Source organism: Mustela putorius, unplaced genomic scaffold (assembly GCF_011764305.1).
Source record: "Mustela putorius furo isolate JIRA1106 unplaced genomic scaffold, ASM1176430v1.1 tig00000698_pilon_pilon_pilon, whole genome shotgun sequence".
Classification (NCBI taxonomy): Eukaryota; Metazoa; Chordata; class Mammalia; order Carnivora; family Mustelidae; genus Mustela; species Mustela putorius.
Window position 1 is genome coordinate 1,555,226 of NW_025421449.1, and position 22,252 is coordinate 1,577,477.

General features: G+C 52.3%; 1 protein-coding gene across 10 annotated transcripts in view; it reads left to right on the plus strand.

The window, feature by feature from the left end:
• Positions 1 to 22,252, plus strand: part of COL13A1 (collagen type XIII alpha 1 chain) — a 141,650-nt gene that overhangs the window by 41,830 nt on the left and 77,568 nt on the right. For all 10 annotated transcript variants that reach the window (XM_013044277.2, XM_013044283.2, XM_013044279.2 and 7 more), the window contains exons 3-4: positions 16,542 to 16,549; positions 21,015 to 21,041. In XM_013044277.2, the coding sequence (XP_012899731.1) occupies positions 16,542 to 16,549; positions 21,015 to 21,041 (35 nt within the window). The remainder of the gene's footprint in view (positions 1 to 16,541; positions 16,550 to 21,014; positions 21,042 to 22,252) is intronic.

Consider the following 22,252-nt stretch of genomic DNA (forward strand, 5'->3'; position numbering starts at 1 on the left):
TCCTGGCCTCCTTCCAGGCCTTGCCCACTGTGGGCTGCCTAGCGGACTGCAGCTTCCCTGAATTGTCCTGCCTCCATGCCTGGGATACACACAGGTCCCACAGCCAGCCTCGTCAGGAGACGAGGTCAGAGGTCAGGAGAGCAGCCTGGCTTGACCATCCTGGGTTCCACTGAATGATTTATAGCCACTGTCTCCATTAGGGGCAGTTAGCACATCAAAGCCATGTTTGTAGAGCCTGGAAAAGTAGAGAGACCATGACAGATGACAGACAGTAGCTGTGGCCACACCATCAAGCGCACTCGGTGAGCAGGGGGTGGAGGGAGAGGGGGTCACTTTGGTTCTTGACTCCAGCACAGGTGAGATGAGAGCCAAATCTCCATGCTCCTTAACATGGATTTGTCCTGCGATGCACGAATACTTGGGTGGGGAACTCTAGGGGTCCAGGCTACACGGTGCAATGCAGGCAAAAAGAGTGGATTCTGGAATCTAAGACCAGAGCTCAAATCCCAGCTCTGGCCTCTGGGAACTGTGGGAAATGGGGCTCATCATGGACTCTCTCAGAGCCTAGGCCTTGCTTCCAGCAGATGCTGATTACAACACTGCTCTGGGAGGCCTGAGGAGAGGCCTGGGGAGGGGACATGGGCCCACATGTGTGAACTATGTGGCTGGGGGAGCTTGGCAGATAGGCTCTCTCAACACAGGGCTCTGTGACGACCTCCCAGTGGCCACCCCCACTCAGGGGAGGACACTGCCTCTGGTCAGGGCTGTGTTGTCTGGCTTCTCAGCTGTCTACCCCCACCCCCACCCCCACCCCCATGTGCTAACAGACAGGCCGTTCTCCTGTGAGCCGAGGGGCTGAGGCGGAGTGTGGGCTCCAGGAAGCTGATGTCCAACATGGGAGGGGAAGAAAGGAAGCAGGAGTGGGCGAAAGGAAGGGGAACTGTGGCATGGTCTCAAGGAGGGCCTCGGCCCCCTCAGGTAGCTCTGGAGCTGGGAATCCCTTCAGTGCTATCCCACGTCAGGCGTGGGGGCCAGGCCCCTGAGGGGCCCTAAGACAAGGTGGTGCTCGTCAGCCAAGGCAGCTCCAGAAGAGAACTCATGACGGCAGCGTTTTCAGCATCTGGGGGACAGTCCTTCAGCCTCTGAAGGGGAACCAGGGTGCACAGTGCAGGACCCACGCTTGGGGCCTTTGTCTAGGACCAGAAGCTCCTCCCCGGCCTTCAGGACAAGGAGCCACGCATCCCTTGGGAAAGTGCCAGGTCCCTGGAGGTTTCTGTGGCATTCCTGTTTACTCTTCAGAACTGGGAGGTTTATCAGACTCAGTGAGCCCATCTGTTCCCCTTCAGCTCTGACTATTGAGGACTCCTCTGCCTCAGATGAGTGGAAGAATCTGAAGGTTCTCCTTCTCTACCCTTAAGCCAAAGTCTGGACACCCCAAAGTTCTCCTAGTGCACTGGGGACAATACCAAACTCCTCAGCATGGCCTCCTAGATCCTTTGAGGTCTGGCCTCTGCCTGGTCTTCCTGCCAAATCTTGTGTCAATCTCTTCTTTTCTCCCAAAGCTCTAAGATAGAGCCTCTCATTGGAACTTTCTACAATGTGAAAATATTTTATACCTGTGCTGTCCATTAGTCACATGTGGCTAATTAATTTTTTTTTTTAGAGATTTTATTTATTTATTTGACAGAGAGAGATGACAAGCAGGCAGAGAGGCAGGCAGAGAGAGAGAGAGAGAAGGAAGCAGGCTGCCCGCTGAGCAGAGAGCCCGATTCGGGGCTTGATCCCAGGACCCTGAGATCATGACCTTAGCCGAAGGCAGCGGCTTAACCCACTGAGCCACCCAGGCGCCCCCACAAGTGGCTCATTAATACTTGAAGTGGAGTTAGTGCGACTGAGGAACTGAAATTTAATTTTATTTAACTTTAACATAAATGGTCACAGATAGCTACTGGCTATTTCCCAGAGACATAAGCTAGTTCCTACCTCAGGGCCTTTATACTTGTTACAGTTTGTGTGGCGTGATCAGACCTTGGATCCTCTCACACCGGCTTCTTTTCATTTTTTAAGTTTCAACTCAAGTCACTTCCTCAGAAAAGCGTTTTTCTACCCCTGAGGATGAAGCATTTTCCCCAGTCCCAGCCTCCTCAGGTGTGTTACCATGTACCTCTTCGCAGCCATTATCAATGTCTGAATTTTCTCGCTTAATTATTTCTGTTCAATGTTTGTTGCTTACAACAAGAAAGAATAGTAACAATGCAAAATGTAATAATTTATGTGGACGCCCCATGTGTTGGGTCCTAGTTTGAGCACCTCACACACGTTGTCTCGTGGAATTCCCACAGGTACCCCTGCGAGGTAGGTGCTGCTTCATCCCCATTTTACAGATGAGACCACCAAGTTCAGAGGTTGACTTAACCAAGGTCACACGCCAGGACTCACTCTTTTTTTTGGTTCTGTAAACCCAGCAGCACCTTTGGACAGTGCTGGACACGGAGGGCAAGGTCTCCAGAAGTGACTGTTGACTCTGGGCTGGCTAGCACTCAGCTGGATGAGGAGGCTGGGCCCACGTGGCCCCAGGAAGGCCCTGGCCCTAGGTGTGGGCACTGGCTCTGCAGCTCTGAGGAGCCCCAGGCTGCAACAGCGAGCTAGGGGCAAGGTCCCGAGGTGGCACTGAGTATGACCTAGAGTCACACCCATTCAATCCTATGAGACTCCAGTGGGCTGAGTGTGGAGAAGGGTGGGCCTGGCTGGGCTAAACGGACAGATCCTTCTCCTGGGCAGTGAGGCATGTTCTCAGCCAAGGTGGGCTCTCAGTAGCTAAGGCTTGGCTGGGGTTGGGGCTGGGGCAGAGGGAGGCCTGGGGCAGGGCTAGGGCTGGGGCAGAGGCTGGGGCTGGGCTGAGGCTCGGCTGGGGAAGAGGTTGTTCAGTCTGTGTTTATTGTGCTTTCCTGGTGCCTCGGGCAGAAAAGGACCAGAACTCTGGAGACCACCCAGCTTTTTCCTCTGCAGAGAGCTCTCCCACTCTCCTGCTCTCCCCACCAGAGCCCAAGCCTGGGGCTGTCCAGCTGCAGGAAGGTGGAGTGGAGGGCTCTGTGCAGAGGCTCAGTGGGGAGATGCTTCCCTGCTGTGAGCTTCTTCATGGGAATCAGTGCCCGGTAACACAACCTGGTGTCCTGGGGGACCTGCCTGCCCCACCCGCCCATGCTCAAATGACATCTTCTCATTTTTTTTTTAATTTTTTATTTTTTATAAACATATATTTTTATCCCCAGGGGTACAGGTCTATGAATCACCAGGTTTACACATTTCACAGCATTCACCAAAGCACATACCCTCCCCAATGTCCATAATCCCACCCCCTTCTCCCAAACCCCCTCCCCCCAGCAACCCTCAGTTTGTTTTGTGAGATTAAGAGTCACTTATGGTTTGTCTCCCTCCCAATCCCATCTTGTTTCATTTATTCTTCTCCTACCCACTTAAGCCCCCATGTTGCATCACCACTTCCTCATATCAGGGAGATCATATGATAGTTGTCTTTCTCTGCTTGACTTATTTCGCTAAGCATGGATGCTTGGCATCTTCTCATTTTTAAAGAGTCGGACAGGGCCTCCTGTGGGGAAGGGACATTCCACAAGGAGGGGCAGCTGGTGGGCACAATTGAGGGAGACTTCACCCTCCTCTTGATGCTGTGGTTCTGTCCCCATTTCCTGTGTCCCCTCCCCCTGAACTGCCCCCTACCTCCACCCCCGCCACTGCACATGTCCCTCAGGTGTGCAGGAACTTTGGACAAAGAGCCTGAGCGACATGACCTGGTTCCAGTGGAGCCTCTTTTCTGCTGGGCGACCTGGAGTAAGCTTCCTAACCTCCAAGCTTGAAGTACAATGCTACAAACACTCTCGGGAGTTTATACGTGTGATGTCAGAAACAAGCGCAAAAGTCGTAACGATGTCCATGCAAAATTTCTGTGTTGACCCAACAATCCCACTTCCTTAGCCTACGAAAAAATCAAGGGTGCTAAATGCACAAAGGTATTCACTGTAGCATAAAATAGGAAAAAAAAAAAATAGAAACTTCCAGATCTAGCAGCCAACAAATCTAGGTAAATCATGATCTATCATGCAGCTCTTTGAAAAACGGCATTTGGAAGGCTGTGCGATGTGGGAATGTGTTTACCTTGTCACTTTCAGGGAAAGAGGCAGTGAGCCGCGGTCCATGCACTCCCCTTCCCACTCTGCAAACGTAGGGCTGCATGTGGGGGAGGATCAGAGGCAAGAAGAGAAACTGGAAACAGTTGTGGGAGAGCAGGGGTCTGGGGGGTGAGGGATGATGCTTTTCTTTCACAAAATGTCCTTTAATGTTCTTAAAGAGCTGTTTTAACAATAAATAAATGTCAGAAAAACAAACCAAACTTTTTTTAGAAAGCAAAGCCAAATGTAAGATCCAAAGTGCTTTCACTCTTTTCAGCTCAGATGTCTCCAGTTCCTTGGCTCCTCCTTCACCCCCAGCACCCCATGGTCCCGCCATGTACTTGCAAGGTCCCCTGCCAGCCCTGCCCCCAGCCTGTCCAGCCTGGCTCACAGCCCACAGGACCTCACCTCATCTTCTCCTTTTCCTCCTGTCCCTTCTCCTGTCACAAGGCTAAGATAGTGGTTTCCACTATCTCTGCTGGCCGCCAGACTGGCTAGCGCTTCTACAACCTCTGCTATGGAAGTTCTTTGACTTGCAGCTGCACTGAGACGCTGGTCAAGGAAGGCAGCTCTGTTTTCTCACAGGTGCCAGCTGCAATGGATTGATCATGCCTGCCAGAAGTGCACGAAGCTGCTCTGAAATCAACTAGTTATGTCTGCCATGGGCCCTGGCTAGAGCATAACAGTATATGTCTCAGGTATTTGCTTTCCCAGAGTCACCTGGTACTAAAAATAGGGCTCTGACTTCTGGGTTTCATCTCAACCCTGCCAGTGGTTCCTTGGAGAATGTTGGCAGCTGTACCCCTTTGTCGTGTGTAAGGAAGAGTGGACGCACACAGTGCTCCAGGCAGTGCAATGGTATGGAAAGAGGACGGGCTTTGCAGTCTGAGAGACCCAGGTGAGAATCCCAGCCCTGTTGTTTATTAGCTATTTGATCTTAGACAATCAAGTCAACTTCATAGAACTATCCTGTTTCTGCCTGGAAGTGAACATATTTGCAGAAAAGTTGTGTTATGAAAATTAGAAGTCGTGACTGGAAAGTGCTCGGTTTGCTGTCTGGCACAGACAGTTTTCATGGCCATCCTGGGGTTCAGGAGGGTAGTGTGACAGCAGGCTCCCATGCAGGGGCTCCAGACATTTTCCTGTGCGTCCACATATTTCTTTCTGGTTCCCTGGCCCACAGCTATACCCACGAGCCTTCACCACGGCCTTGTGGGCAAAAAACACAGCTGCTTGAGACATAACTAATTGAAAGACAGAGACAAGCAAATTTTTCACTTGATCATGCCATTATTAATGAAAACACTCTGTACTCTGACCATGACTTAACATTTATTCATTACTGATCACGGTGTATGGTTTTAATTGTGTAAAAATTAAAGTAAAATTTAATAAAAATAGATAGCTGGAGACAGTTAAGTACCTCACAGACTATTAATTTATCCCGGTCACTGCTCCATGTAACCCTGCTTCCCGTCCAGGCCTTTCTTACCCACCTGACATCCTGAGGTTTGGGCCTTAATCACTGCTAGGCCCCGACTCTGGGCTTCCATGCCTCGTGGAAGGAGGGAGGCAAGTGGAAGAGATATAAGGACTCCGGAAGGCAGCAAAACCAAATAATTCCACGCTGGGAGAGAGCTCCCTCTCCAACACAAGTCAGTTTCCAAACGCTGTGATGACATTGTTCCTTCACAGATCCTTAGTTCAGGTGCTAGACGGTGACCTGCCACATACGCATCGCGAATTCGGCAGGGATTTATCCAGCACACGTTCCGGGCCGGCAGCTCCGGGCTGTAGAATTGGAACACATCATGCCTAGAAGGCGCCCCAGAGACCGCGAATTGCAAATTGGTAACTTGCGCTCCAAATGTAGCTTCTCTTTCGGCTTGCAGAGTCGTTTTTTATATTTTCGTCAATTAATTTCAACTTTAGAAACGGGAAGGTTTTGTGTAGAATATCCATTTTTCTTGAGTATTTTCAAGATCCAACAACCATGAGCTAGCAGTATTTGGTTGGGACTGATGAGTGGTCATTCCATTGTAGACTCACAAGCTAGCCCTTAGCACTTTGCCCCAGTCTCTCTCCCACCCTATTGACTGGCCTGCTTCATTCATCTGTTACTTATCTGACTCCCTGCAGGCATTGGGGTGTGCAACATCTGAGCTCCCTAACCTCCTCTTGGACTAGTGACTAAAAAGTAAATGCGCACACCCATCAGAAAGCTTACATTCTAACAGAAAAGCTGAGGAAGGAAAACAGGAAATTAGCATCCCTATGAGAAGAAACTGAATATTTGGAGGACTTGGAAGAGAATCGAGCATGGTACCCTGTGGTTGTGGTAAATCAAGGTCAGCTGCTTGGAAGAGGTGGTGTGCAGCAGCTGTATTTATACTGTGACCTTTGCTGGAGAACCTTTTACGCATTTTAGATGTGGCAAAGGAGAGCAGTTTGCTGGACTGCTTGAGTGCCTCCCCGGCTCACTTCCTGGGAAGGACCTGAGGGGAGGGGTAGGGGTTGGGTACTTACTCTCCTTGCAAGCTATCTCCAGGTCACATGGGAGGACCTCATTGTTCTCGGAGATTCAGCCCAAGGTGACAAGATCAGGTGAGACTCCAGATCCATATGAAAATAGAGTTGGGGGTCAGACCCAGCAGAGCTTGATGGGTGCCCTATCCTTTTTTTATTTTTTTTTAAAGATTTTATTTATTTATTTGTCAGAGACAGAGGGAGAGAGAGCGAGCACAGGCAGACAGAGAGGCAGGCAGAGGCAAAGGAAGAAGCAGGCTCCCTGCCAAGCAAGGAGCCCGATGTGGGACTCAATCCCAGGACCCTGGGATCATGACCCGAGCCAAAGGCAGCTGCTTAACCAACTGACCAGGCGTCCCGATGAGTGCCCCATCCTTGATGGGTCTCTACCCCGACTATACAGGGGGATGACTTGATAGAGAACTTCTCCCCAGCCCCCCAGCCCACTGCCCTCCTCTGTGCTCGGGCAGCCCGGCCCCTCTGACCTGAACCTGAGGCTGTTCCGGGAAGCCCGGCTGCCGGAGAACAATGCCAACTGTCCTTGGCCTGGATCTACAGAATTGGGCCTGTAATCTCCACCAGCAAGACATACCCCCCACCCCAGACTTCCTCACTCGGGACTTCTGATTCTGACCCCAACAGGGAAGTGTCAGGGGCCCAAGGAAGCAAGAAAATGCGTAATCTGTCCCACTGGTTCAAAGCTGAAAACTTTAATCTGTACTATTTTAGTCAAATGTTCACCCAGCCCCATCCTGTTCTGCTGATCTCCGCTCACTCTGACCCCTGTCTGTATGGTCTCCGGGCTTTCAGGGGCTCATCTGAGAGTCAGTACAGTGGAGAGATTAATACCAGGGGCCTTGGAGTCAGCCTGTCCCACCCTGGGACCCCAAGCAGGGACGTACCACCTCACTGTGCCTCTGTTTCCTTGTCTGTAGAATGTGAGTGGTAAAGACCACCATCCTATAAGGCTTAGGAAGGGCTGACTACAGTAATATTCCTAAAATGTGAAGAACGATGCTTGATGCATGGAAATAGCTGAGAGTTAGCCGTCCTTCTGGTTAGAACACAAAGGAAGGTAGCAAACCCTTCTGGGAGAGAACATCATCATTCAGAACCAGAAGAACTGTCAGAGCTCTCATCTACCGAGGGCTTCCTCTACGCCAGGACCTGAGCTAAAACACTTTGCCTGTATTCTCGCATTTAATCCTTGAAATCCAATGAGGTTGATACTATCATTACCCCATTTCACAGAAGAGGACCCTGGACCTCAGAGAAGAGAAGTGACAGGCTCAGTGTCACACAGCTAGCAAGTCACAAAACTCTGATTTGACCCAGTGGCTTATTGTCTCCCAAACCGATGCTCTTACCCACAGTTCTGGGCAGGAGCCCAGTGTGATAAGCAAAAGACCCAAGTGGTGGAGTCACGTGTCATATTCCAGTTTTTTTCCGTAAAGGAGGGAACAACGAAACCCCGCATCCATGGGGCAGGTGGCTGGCTGGGGTTCCTGCTCAGACGTGCAATGTCTGCATGGGGTTAGCAGCAGGCCTCAGTGGGGGCCACTCAGAGCACTGGCTTTAAGAGAGGGATGACGGAGGTCTAAAGTAAGCCTGTGGATGAGATCGCGCCGCCCTCAGAGGAACCAGAAAGGGCTTGCTGTGGATTTTCTCTTCTCCACCATCTGACCCTCTCACCCCCCCCCCATCTACGTTTTATGGACTCTTCTTTGCTTCCACGGTTGAAGCCATATGTGCAGGTATTAAAAAGAAGAGCTTTAGGGTGTAGCTAGTTCCAGATGTCAGCTCGGCCACTTACCAGCTGTGTGGCCTTGGATCCATTCTGTAACTTTTCCATGCCTCGAGAGCCCCATCTGTAAAATGGAACAAGAATTCCATGCCTGTCGGGGTGGTTGTGGCTCTTTGGTGAGGTACCGCATAACTCTGGGGCTGCAGATACACTTGGGTGCCCCTGTCTGACTGCGGGCTGTAACTTGGCCTGTGTGCCTCAGTTCCTTATCTGTTAGGTGTGGATAATCAGAGTGTTACCCGTAAGACTAGCATTAGTGAGATGATGTATGACACACTTGGCTCATGTTGGGAGTTGGTGAGTACTCAGGACCTATTAGTGTTGATGGCAACTCTGAGGTAGAAGATTCGGGATGCCAGCCCCTACTGGGTCATCAATAAATGTGACTTGAAAATAAAAAAGCCCTTCCTCAGGAGGTAGAGGCCTGTGTCTAAAGATATGACTCCAAAGCCTCTGGTCTGGCCCGGGCCTCTGAGGGAGAATGTCCTGTGTGGGTCTGACCCGGGCCACAACCTCTGGCTGGCTGACCCCACCTCTCTCCTTCTAGCAGTTGCCCCTTGGGACTCTGCCCACGGGGCAGTGACGTGTGAGCTGCCCCAAGCAGGGCCTTCCACAGGAACATCGGATACGGGCGTCCAGATCCGGCGTCAGGAAGAAGGACCAGGGTCAGAGGTGTGGTCCTCCTGCAGGGACCGATGTGACAGTCCAGGGAAGAAAGGAAAGCCTGGCTGGGGGTCTGAGAGTGGCAGTGGAGGGTCTCGTGAGGACCACCTGTCCCTAAGGGCGCAGTCCCTGTCAGTGAGCCCCGGTCTGCAGGTGGGAGCTGCCCAGAGGGCTGGAGCCAGAGGAGAGGCTCTCTGGCTGGGCAGTCCCCAAGAGGCGGTGGGCAGCATGTCCCCATAAGTACTCCCAGCACTAACTCCCTTTCAGGGTTTTTTTTGGTGGCTCAAATGAGGAAAGGTGAAACAAAATCCTCGAAAGGGCCAAATCCAGCCACGGGCACCCCAGGCAGGAGCGCCCTGGGGAGTGGGCACCCAGGTGGCTGAAGGCCCCGAGAAAGAGGAGAGAGCAAGACTCACAGCAGATCTGGCCCAGATGACACTCGGGTCTGGGGCTGAGCCAGGGGGGCATGTGGGGGTCCTGGGCTCATTCGGGGGTCTGGGAGTTCCCAGCTGGATGGAGAAGCTGGCCGGAAGCTCAGGCTCAGGGACAGAGTGTCAGGGTGGGGGTCACTTGGGGTGGGGAGGCATCTCCTGACCTGGAGAAGAAGCGTCCAAGAACAGCAACAGTGGGTGATTTTCACCATCTGGCATAGCTGGCCATTGGGCTGGCATTGAACGGACGTTCACGGTAAGAAACATGTGCAGGGAGCATGGTGGGAACTCAGCTCAAGTGTGCCAAGACACACTTCTTCACCATCCTAAACCTGCACCCAGCACTGCCTTCAAGCCCCAGCCTCCGCTGAGGGTGGGCAGGCTAGACTGGGCTAACTCAGACACTTCCTGCCCACCACTTAGCCCTCTAGGCCCCCTTGCTCCCAGGGCTGCTATGGCTAAGGGGACATGGGCGACTGGTGACCACCCCTGGTCTGAACTGTTATCCATCCTGCCTGGGCCTGGGCAGGTCCCCACGCTCCTCTCCTCCCTGCCTATGGGAGCCCTCCCAGCACCCTCCAGCTACTTCCCGGGGCCTGAGGACTGCTGCCCCGGGGGATAGAGCCTATGGGGGTCTGGGGTAGAGGCAACTGCAGTTCTTCCTTGGGAAACAGATCCCCCATCCCTTGGTGTCTTCATCTGTGGGCTTTCCCCCTTGGTCTGCTCAACCCTCACCCCTTCTTAGCTGGGCCTGGGGTGGGCTCCTATGTAGAACTGGAGCCGTCTGGAGAATGGTGGAGACCCAAGGAAACTGGGGGTCACATTAGGAAGGAGACGGGGAGAAGAAGCACTGGGGAGGCAGCCGACAGAGAGCCCAAGTGGCAGGCAAGGCATGGATCCTGTTCTTGTCCCTCTACCCTCTGCCTGTCCCCAGGCACTCACCGAAGAAGATGGGTCCCTGAAAAGGGACAGGCTCCAGACTGGAGGGAAGGGTTTGCCGAGGGAAGAATGCTCTAGAAACCCCTGGAGCTGGCCTGAGGCCCCTCCAGGGATGAAGTCCACCTCTGTGGTGTCTGCAGGAACTTAAGACTCCATCTCTGCTGTGCCCTAAGTTTAGACTAGTTCACCCGATAAGTCAGAAAAGGACCCTCATGCTTCTCCTACTTGCTTCCCCATGTCTTGGCCCCCAAGTAGCTCTAGTTCCAAGATGACTAATAGGTTCCATCTCACTTGCCATTTCCTGCTGATTTATAGTGGCTGTGTTGGAAAGAATGATGAAACCTTGTCAAGTCTCATTGGGGAAAGACTAGCTGTGATTGATTAGCAATGTCTGCAATGAGTGCAGAATGAGAGCATGTGGTGTGTGTGATTTTAACTGCTGCCCACTCCTCTCAGGACGTTACTCTCCACCAGCCACACTGGAAAGGTCTGTGGATGTCTTGCGGCCAAGAGACATCATCATGGGACAGATCTAAGCTGCACTGTGTTGGGAAATGATTAACAGATGGCTCTTGGCGGGGGGTGGGGCAGGTCTACTTTGTAGCTTTTGCCAATTTCTGTGGTGTGAGTACTCTCATAATGGCCAATTTCCAGCTGCCAATGCAGAGTCACTGAACATGGAGCTGGAAAGAGATGCGTACAGTCGGCTTTCTCAAGACTATAGGATGAGCTGGCTTCTGGCATACCACTGTCTGAGTAGTTGTGTATTTATTCCTCAGAAATGTAAAACCCCCTCCCCACTTTAGCACTCTGCCAATGATAGCCTACTCTGGGAAGAGGACTAGACTAGGATTCAGGATCACTTACCCGCCATGAACCATAGGCAAGTACATCCCTTCCTAGCTCATTGTCCTCATCTGCAAAATGGGAGTTGGGTTGTGGTGAAGCTCAATGAATATTCTGTCGGTCATAAAGCAGGATTTGTCAGGCACGCTCCCAGAGCATCACGTCTAGGGGGCCTGCCCAGAAATCGGCCTTGGCCCTCCCTTGAAAGCCAGTGTTCCTGCCATGGGGCTGGAAGGGAGAGGGCTTCTTTTTCTCTCGGATGTCAACCTCAAAAGACCGAGGCTGCCTGGGAGCTCCTTCAGTTTCCCTTAACAGGCCATCACACTTGTCACTGATGAGTTTCTTAAGATTTTTGTTTGTTTGTTTGTTTGTTTGATTGATTGTTTTGGTTTTTAAAAATTTATTTATTTATTTGACAGACAGAGATCACAAGATCATAAGCAGGCAGAGAGAGAGGAAGGGAAGCAGGCTCTCTGCTGAGCAGAGAGCCAGATGCGGGGCTTGATCCCAGGACCCTGAGATCATGACCTGAGCCGAAGGCAGAGGCTTAACCCACTGAGCCACCCAGGCACCCCTCTTAAGATTGTTTTTGAAGCTACTTGTGTTTCTGTCCTTTATCATTCCTTAAGTCAGAAGTGGTTCCATGTACTTCCCATGTACGCACATTCTTCAAACTTCAGGGAGCCCACAGTCCCAGAAGGCTGGGCCACGCTGCATTCATACTCCGTGGCATCAGGCAGATCTGGGTTCAAGTGCCAGCTCGGGCTTGCGTGAGCTGTGGACTGTGAACATATGTCTTAAACTCTTCCTGGGCCATAGCATTTTTATCCGTAGAATGGGAATAATAATAATGAATAATAATAATAATAAAGCTACTTCACTGGGTTGTTGGGTGGATGGAGTGACATAAAATACCTAAAGTTCTTTGCATCATGCCAGGCACAGAATAAATGCTCAATATAAGAATTATTATTTTTCCTAACAAGGACTTGAGTGGTGGTAGAACAGGCCAACCTATAGAAGAATGGGATCCCCAAAGCTGGCGAACTACAAGGTTGAGTGAAGACTGGGGCTTCAATGTAGGGACCCAGGACTGTAGACGCACAGGGAACTCCCAGGAAGGACTGGTTCTATTAGTCTGGGGCAGGGTTTCTCACCCTCATCAAGGTAAACATTTGGGGTCATCTCATTTTTTTTGTAAGAAGCTGCCTGTGCTTCTTGGGACATTCAGCAGCGTCCCTGATCTCTACCTACCGGAAACTGGAAGAAGCCTCCCTGTTGTAATAATCAAGAAGTTTTCTAAAGATTGCTAACGAACTATCCCCTGGAGTGCAAAATTGCCTCCGCTTGAGAAACCCGGCTCCAGCAGACACAGTGACCAGCACTGTTGGTCTCCCCAGCTCCAAGGAGAGCCTGGAAGCAAAGTATTTGTCCTGGCAGAATGGGTGGGTCGGCACGTGGCAGAGGCAAGGGCAGGTGGTCAGCTGCGGGTGGCTGGCAACAGGCAGCAGGAGGCGTGGGTTGAGGCTAGGACCCCAGCTGCCAGGAGACCTGCTGTCAAGAAGTGTCAAATCTTGGTTCATATGACGTGGAACCTGGGCACACCCTGTGGCTCTCTGCTTCCCCCTCCAGGACCAGGAGAGGATCCAGGGTCAGGGCAGAGCCAAACCCTCAGAGGAGGGGGAAGATCCTTACCTGTCCCCATTAGAAGCATATGAGGTTGAAGGCCAGGCCTCCCCTCCCATCCCTCATGACTTTCATGACCTCTAGCTCAAGAGCACAGGCTTCTCGGTAAGAGAGACCCGGTTCAAGTCCAGGCTGTGCTGTGTGGAAATTCAGCCTAAAAAAAACCACACACACACACACACACACACACACATAAAAGCCAGACAGCACCACTTAAGACAAGGAGATCACCTTAGGCTGGTCGCTTAGCCTCTAAGCCTCAGGTTCCTCGTGTATGTCGTGAGGATGTCAGTGGCTGCCTCACATAGCTGTTGTAAGCATTAAGTGTGTATTCTAAGGACTGTGCTCAGCAGGATGCATGGCACATAGTAGGCACTCAGTAAATGTTGTTGATTGAATGGATACGTCCTCCTGCGGCAAACCTGTCTCCCTAAACCCTTTTGTTCATTTCAGTTCTCTTCTCTGGAATGTCTCCAGCTTTCTAAGTAGGAGACTACTGCCTTACCAAGGGGAGGAGATGAATTATTTATCTCTGTATCACTAGAGCTTAGCCTGGGGCCTGGTAGGTATTAGGTGCTTAAATAATAAAGTTTTGCCTCCTCGAAGGGCAACGATTGTGCCTTATCCCTCTCCACATAGCCACAGTCCAGCACAGTGAATGACACATGGCAGGCAATCGTCAAATGTTTGTTGAATGAATGAATGAATGAATAAATGAACATACAAAAAATGGTTGAAGAAAGGCACATCCCAGAACACTACCTCAGGATTCTTCTTAGAAGCCCATTCCTACATATCCATTCAAGAGGAATGTTGCTGTTTACCTGAAGGAGGTCAGCCAGACCCTGAAGAGGATAGTGGCATCCTCACTGAGGTAGTAGGTGACAGATATCCGGCAGAACCTCTTCTGTGGACCCTGCCCCGGGGGCCTCACTGCAGATGCTCTGCTCATCCTCAGGGCACTGCCACAGTTGGTCAGGCCCAGGGGTGGAGTCAGGTGTCTTCCTCCTCCCTCTGGCTATGGCAGTATGGGTGTGGGCTTGGTAGGAAGACCCAGAGCTTGGTAGGAAGACCCAGAGCTAGGAAGACCAATCAGGAGCCCTGGGTTCTGCTCCCGTCCCTATGCCCACCTACAGAGTGACTGTATGTCACTCTCCAGGCTTTGTCACTCTCCGTACAATCAGGACTTGGTATTGCCTTGTTGTGCGCCTATCCTTCGGTGTCTGGTTGTGGGATAGGTCAGTCAGTGGCCACGTTACTGAGGATGGCCAAGTGGCCACACAGGAGACCCAGCTGTAACTTCAAGGCCCTCGTGGACTTCACAAGCCACCTTCCAGCTGCTGGGCATGGAATAGGTATGCTTCTAATGGGGAAGCATAGGTAATGGGAACAGCATTAGGTGATGTCCAGTGCTGGAGAGGGGACAGGACAGCAGTTAGGTTTTCCAAGGGCCTGACGATTTTCCAGGGGAACACTTAAAGTCTGGGTAGGGGGTGTGGTGGCCTGGAAGAGACTGACACAGCCAAATTATAACCAAGAGATGGAAGGATCTAGAGAGAGAAGACAGGTTGAAAAACTGGGCATGCAGGCGAGGAAGAAGTGTGGAGAGGGGGCAGATCTGTGAGCAGCTTGGGGGTAGGTGTGGAGAGAGGCACTGTAGTGAAGGGCCTAGGGACCGTAGCTCAGATTTTCTGTGCCTTGGTGTCTTCATCTACAAAGTGGGTATATAACAGAACCTTTCCCCAAATGCGAAACACATCGAATCATGCCAAGCATCTAATAAGGACCATGGATGATAGAAAAACCCTTGAAATCTCCAGTAGAAGTTCTGTTCTGCCCACTCTGGGGTGGACCCAACAAAGAGCTCTCTTGGGAGCCGGCTAAGTGCCAGAGTCCCGGGTCAGCGGCCTGGCTGCTTCCAGCATACACACACACAGCAGTGGGGGCTAACAGCATTGCCGAAGCAAGGCTCTGTCACCAGAGATTCCTCCAGAGCCTGCGGTCCTGGCAGCTGGGGTCCCAGCAGGCGCGGACGGTGCAGGACGCCTGCTCTCCATGTGGCTCAACCATCCCAAATGCGCCGCGCACTGAACTTTGGCACCAGCCTGCTTCCCACGAGATCGCTTCCCTTAGCCAGGAGGTCCGGACTTTCTGGTCGGACTGGCCCCTCCGGCAAGCTGCACTCAGGGGATATTTTCGGATTCTGGGTGACACCGCCTTGCCCCTCCATCTAATAGGTCCCAGATGCTCCCCTCTTCCCGCCATCCCCCTCCCTCTGGCTGTTCGGCAACCATGCCGAGCTGTCCCAGGGCCTCCCCACCCAGTCACTACTCCTCTTGACTTATTATTTTTGTAATTTAAAACATTTTGTTCCCCCTTAACGTGACAGCTTGACAGGGGCCAGCATGAAAGAGGCTGTTTCCTCCTGGCCGGACAGGAGAAGCAGGCAGATGGAGGCAGAGAGAAGGAGGCCGGCTTGGGGAATGCGAGGGGGGAACAGAAGGAGCCTTTCTTGGCGGAGCATGAAAGAAACAACAGGAGTAGCAGCTGTGTTAACGTAGCCAGGTCCCTAGGGCCCCCCCCCCCCCCCCCCGGCAGACACACCAGGCAGGCCCAGCTGGGAATCCCACTGGCCCTGGGGGTTTCATGACTCACGTTGGTGCCGAAATGCCTTCAGTTCACCGTCCGGCAGCGGCTCCTTCTCCCCCTTCCCTCCGCACCCATCCTCCTGCCCCCTTCCTGGAACACAGGAATTTGTGATTCTTGGCTGTCAGGGTCAATGAGATGGGGCTAATGCTGAAGGCTTCCAGGGGACGGGGGATGGGGGCAGGGTGGACAGAAGCAGGAGAGAAGAAAGAGAGAGGCACAGAGGGAGGGGACCACTGGGCACAGGAGGCCAGGGAGGAGGAGGGTGTGGGCAGCAGACCCAGGAGGGGAGAAACGCCCGACTCACGGTTTAACAGAAACCAGGACAGGCCAGATAGACATGAGGCGGGGAAGCCAGTGAGGAATGTTCTCCCGAGCTGCTTGCTTCCTGCTCGTTCTCCGGGCACTTGACGGAAGCATGGAGAGGACAGCAAGCAAGCTCGTAACCCTCGTCTCCTGAGGTTCTGTCACACCCTCGATGTTTTGCAATGTCGCCTCGGTTTCCAGGGCCCTGTGTTCTGCAAAGCAACTGTGTCCCCGGGGTTGAGGCGGGCCCCAAGGAGCCCATCTTCTGGGATGGGAAGTTAGGGCCCGGCTGGGGCCCAGACCTCTGGATTTCTCATCCAATAATGAAAATATGGAGATGAAATAGAGGGGGAGAGATTATATTGGGGAAGGCGGGCCAGGAAAATACAAACGTCGCAGACCAGATGGAAACCCCCAGCCAAAGGCTTTTTGGACGCTGCTTCTGAGGCGGCTCTGCCTGTCCTCCCAGTGTGACACTGACCCTGGCATTTTCTCTGTCTCTTTCAGGACCTCCTGTAAGTAACTCCGGCCACATTCCAGGCTTGCACATCTCAAAGGCCTCGCTCCCTGCTGGTAACCGGGCCCTGGGAGGGGGGACTGACAGCTGGGCCCACCGTCTTCCAGGGGAGCCCCTGTACTGTCCGTATGCACAGGAGTGTGCGGGATCCCTCCGAATGCTGACGGGGATGGAGGCCTCCATTTCGCCTTTTAACCACCACCGCTGCACCTCTCCAGGGCCAGACAATGGCTTCCCCCAGGCCCAGCTGGTCCCAATTTCAATCTGAAAGGCAGGCTTGCCCCATTGTTAGGCCGCTCCTTGGTCCCCAGAGGAAGCAATTGGACTCAAAGAAGCTCTAGGTATGAGAAAGAAGAAAGATAATCTGTACTCAGCCCTGGTCCTGAGAGGTCTCCTGGTCTTTCAGGAAACAGGTCAGCGCGTGGCTCTGCGTGGACTGCTTCCTAGGACCTGCTGTGCACGCTGCCTTGTGTGTGGGCCGCTCCCTTCTGGCCAACTTAGGTGGTTAGCAGGTGGTCGTTGTCGGTGGTGGTGGTATTTTGATGGGACAGATCAGTTTCAGTGGGCAGACAGTGCGAGACAGCACAGATCACTGCGGGTCTGGCTCCTTCCCCTGGCGTCACCCTAAGGCCCAGGGCGGGGCCAGGAGCCCAGTTGCTTCCAGAGAACCTGAGAAGAGCCCAAGGAGACTGTCTCCCTGAAGTAATAGATCCAGAGAATAGGAGCACGTCTTCTTTGAGGACTGCATTTGATACCCCAACAAAAGGCCCAGAGGTTTCTGGGGGAGCTGGGGATTGGAGCTGAAAGGGAGGAGACCCCACCCCAGATCTTTGTCAAGTTTCCTGGCCTTGCTCAGAGCCACCCGTGCACGGTCGGTCCTCTCTCCCTCTGTCCTTCGAGAACAGCCAGCCCTGTTTGCTGTCAGACCATTATTTACTATCCCGTCTGGTCCTGAAAAGGCACGCTGAGCCCACACCGCCCATCCTGCCCAGCTCTCTGACTGCCGGCTTACGGAGAGAGGAAAATTGTGTCAGTCCCCGCAAGCCGGGGCGTGATTCATCATGGCGTGTTGTAGATGTCAGATCTCAATTCCTGTCATCAATCTTCCAAAATAAACTCTGCCATAGGAAATTTCAACAGACCACCTGCTGGAAATGGGCCGCTTTTCCCCTTCTTTCTTGACAAAGCCCAAAAGAGTCCTCAGTTCCCCACTCCTAGAAGCTCCCCCAGAATACCCCACCCCCCCCCCAGCACCCCACCTCCACCCCTGCAACCAGGCTGGGGCCAACCTGCCAGCATCAGGTCAGCTTGGAGTCCCTGCCTTGCCAGGAATGTAGCTTTCTGAGAGCATCAGCAAGCCTCACCTCCAGACAGCTTCCGGCCAGAGAAGGTGCTGCTGGCCCTAGGGGCTATGCAGTGGGGAAAGATATGGGCATCCCTCAGTCCCTGTCTGCCTGGCCCCCACCTGAACTGGGAGCAAGGGGCAGGAGCCGAGGTAGCTTCCGGACACAGCCTTTGGGTGTGACCTGCACCTTCACCCTATCCTGGTTGAAGCCACATGGAGGAAATGGGAAGCTGGCCAGGGTGGGGGTCACCTCCTAGCCCTGTTCTATCTGCTTCATATCATGCTGTTGGAGGGAAGGAAGAATGCTGTTGAGGAGGCAGCTGTTGAGGAATAGAGAGATGGCAGCTGGCGGCAGTTCCTGTCACCACCCTCTGAGTGTCTCTTGGGAGAACCCCTCCTGGCGTAACTCTGTACTCCAGTTGGAAGACCCAGGTCCCCAAGGACACAGGATGGCCACTGCCTAGAGAACACAACCAAGGAGGATGGATTTAAGTAGCTACAGGAATCATTTAGACAGTAGAAAAATCATAGGCACCACCTCCCGGTGCACCACCTCGTGCCCATGGCACACATTGCTAATGAATCAGGAGGCTTCTTAACATAATGCTTTGCTCAGTCGCTCCCAGTCCGTTGGAGTCGGCACATTGGAGCTGACATCTGCAGGCCACGCCTGCTATAGATTTCAGAGAACTTCTTAGTGGGAGCTGTGAGGCTGAAACAGAGGGTAGTGGGAAGTAGGGAGGTCTCTTTCCCTGGAGGAATACAGGGAAATATATGATCTCCAGCTGCCACCCTGGCTGAAGGTGGTCCTTGCTGAAATCCTAGCTAGCACTTACAAAGTGTCAGGCACTATTGTGTTTGCATAGTGATTGCAAGCATGGGCTGTGCAGCCAGACTGCCTGCGTCCAAATCCTGGTTCTGCCACTTCGAGCTAGGCCCTATGTCACCTAGGGCAAGTTGCTTTCCCTTTCTGTGCCTCAGTTTCCTCATCTGTAAAATGGGGTGAGTTATAGTGTTTGCCTCTTCTAGGAGTTGTGAGGAATATATATGCATGTATATATGTATATTTACATATATACACACAAGTGTGTGTTAGAACGTATTTCCAGTTACAATATGCTAACTCATTTAAATCCTAGATGATCCACAAAGATTCTGGTAAGCCTTTTAATTTTAAGGAGGGAATGATTATTCTGCAGGTTTTTATTAATTCATTTATTATTTCATCTATTTCTACCCACCTTATTCTAAAAAAAATACTCTGGGCGATTTACAAATGAGATATGGAAACAATGGAGGAGGGTGGAGAGCAGAGGCAGAAAAGCAAAGGGATTCAGAGCTGATGACATGACAACATCTTATGCAAAACAAACCACTAACCGGGCTCCGAGCTCCCTGGTGGCCAGAGCAAAGAGGAAAGCAGAGTTGTTCAAGTCAGGCTGTAGGAAATTAGGAGCATCCTTGGCACTTGAGTGAAACACAGATGTTCCTGATACTGACACCTGAGAGAAGTCCCTCCCATGTACAGATGAGGTAGGACGAGTAGGTGGTGGGTGCACAGGAGCAGTAGTAACCTGTCCCTTCGGTCCCTATTCAGGGTAGACCCACTGCGTGGGGTTGGAAACCCTCAGTAGGCCCGTTCCCTTCCCTGGGATGTGAAGGAGGTGGCTGGCCCACGTCTCAACCACTCCCTGGTGGCATCAGGATCAGGCAGCGTAAAAGTGGCAGGAAGTGGGTACTGGCTCAGTGCTAAAACTCTGGGTTAAAGAGTCTCTTTGGTGTCTGAGCTGTCTTCCCCGGGGGCCTAGCAGAAAAGGAGGCTGACTTCCCAGATCCAGAGCATCTGCCCTCAAGTTCATTCATTCACAAATAGGAACAAAGAACCGACCAAGAGCTCAGCACTCTGCAGGCACGGGAGACACACTCATGAACAATGCAGAAAAAATCCCTGCCTTGGGAGGTTACGTTTTAGTGCCGTGGGGGCAAAATCAAGCAGAGTGAAGAGATGGGGACGTGTCCTGTGCCCGTAAGAGCCATTCCCCAGCAACCTCCAAGGACTCCCTGGCAGGGCCTGACCTCAGTTCTCTGTGGGTGAAGCACTGCACCACCTCCTCCGGGATGCCCTCAGGAACAAGGGCCAGAGTGGGTGACTTATTCCTGGTGCTTCCTGGGTCTGCCTGAGCAGCCCAACAGCACATGGACTTACCTTCCAGGGAGCACCCCGGGGCCCATGCTTGGTCCTGCCTTGGCTTCGCAGGAAGAGCAGGATATCTGGAAGGAGAGAAACCACATCTGGTAGCAAAATCTCCGCAGGGAGAAACCAAGGCCAGCTGCACACGCCTCCTGCCAAGGCTCTTCTCCAGTAACCATAATAGCTAGCATTTATTTAGCACTTGCTGTATGCCAGCCATTTTGTGGCCACCCTCTTGTAGCAGATCCATCTGGAAATTGAGTGCTGGAACGAAAAAGCCTCGAGTCTCTTGGGATTTGCTTGGTTCCTGAGTCACCCGCTCTGCATGTTGGTCCGGTAATGATTAGTAGCTCTGAGACACATTTTGTGGAAGGTCTTCTTCTTTCCAACGGGATTTCAGATCCATTACATGGAGCGTTTAGTCTGTGCCCAGGGTTGGGCTGGGCAGGAGAACTAGAGTAATGGGGGAAGGGCTGAAAGGCACTGCACGGCCAGGGAAGACAGATTTCTAGAGCCACAGGGGTCCAGGAAAGAGTGGTAGGATACCACCCTGGCCAAGACAGAAAGGCTTAAAGAGAAGAGGCGTCAGTAAGCCCCACAGCCTTAATGATCCTTGAATCATGAGGGGCAGAGACACGAGAGGGGACATTCTTGTCTTTCTTTTGCTTGCACCTTCCCTGGGGTGCAAGGGAATGGAGGAGACCCCCATTAACTGCTTTTCTGAATGAATGAATGAATGAATGAATGAATGCTAAAACTGAAAGGAAGCTTAGTGATCAAGGTCCTGCCTTCATTTTGTTCATAAAATAACAGAGGCTTCTAGAGCACAAGGGACTTCAGGCCACACAGCTGATTGGGCAATGTGGAATGCTCAAGTCTTACTACCTTGACCTTCATAAACCCCGCTCTTTCCTCCCTTTATTTCAGGGTCCCGCTGGAAGACCTGGCATCCCGGTAAGTAGCTTTCATTTCTTCCTTCCTTTGTATCTCTCTCTTCTGCTCTCCTCACACCAAAGGGCTGGCTAGGCTTGGTGGCTGCTTTCCTTCAAGTGTGTCTGGGTGAGAGGGCTCTCTCCAGCACCTCTAACCTACAGCCAAGGGTGAAGCTCCTGGGTAGCCCTCCCGGGGTCCCTGGCAGGTGGATGACCACATGCGGGCCCTTCTGAGTCTGGATGGACTTGACCTCTAGACTGAAGGCTCTCTAATGGGGGCTGTAAGGGGAGGCAGCCCACTGGCCTTAATGGCTATTCTCCTGCATACAGGCATAGCTTAAGACCACTTCCCCTCTTTTGTCCTATGACCTCCAGTAGAAGGAGACTCAAAAACTTTGTCCCCCCCCCCCCCCGTTACCATTTCTGAATGCTAGACAGGCTGAGCCAAGTAACTGTGGGGATTTTGGATTCAAAGTAGAAGTAATACTGACAGCCAACCCTTACTGACCCTCGTCCAGGCTAGGCACTCTGCCCCTCACTCTTCATGTTTTTGATTTGTTCGACAACTCAGTGAAATGGCCATTAAAACTCATACCCATTTTATAGATGAGGATACTGAGACTCAGAGAGGTAGAATACCTCGTCCAACTGTCCAAGCTTCCGATGAGACCTGTGGGGGCCATGTTGTCACATAAATTTCATACCTCTGTTTCCTGCAGTCCATGCTTGATGTTGAGAAGTCTTTTAAGTCTTCAGAGACATGGCTCTGTGGGATGTAGCCTAGGGCATAGATGCCTTGAGTGCTGGATACCACCGTCTCTGGGATGGCTTGGGGAGTCGGGCGAGATGCAGTAGGCAGCACGAGGGCAGAGGCGAGCTGCCCTCCCTGCGCCGAGGGCCGCATCCATCGGCTTCCAGATCCTTCTATGCATCTCAGTTCCTCTTCTTTTCGACATGAATCACACTGTGACCCCTTGACTAATCTAGCAGCTTCTAGAATTCATGTCCAACAGTGACTTTCTTAATGAAATGCATGTGGGAGGGTGTTTAGCTTTGAAATTGGAAACTCTCCCAGTAAGCACCAAGCCCCGGAGCAAAGGAAGACGGGCGGTTCGGTCCCATGAAATCCAAGGAGGGGAAAGATCAGATGACTGGGGAGAACGTGGGCAGACTTTGTTTTTTCTGACAACGTCCACCTTTAAAAAGCATTTGGGGGCAATTCACTGAGCCGGG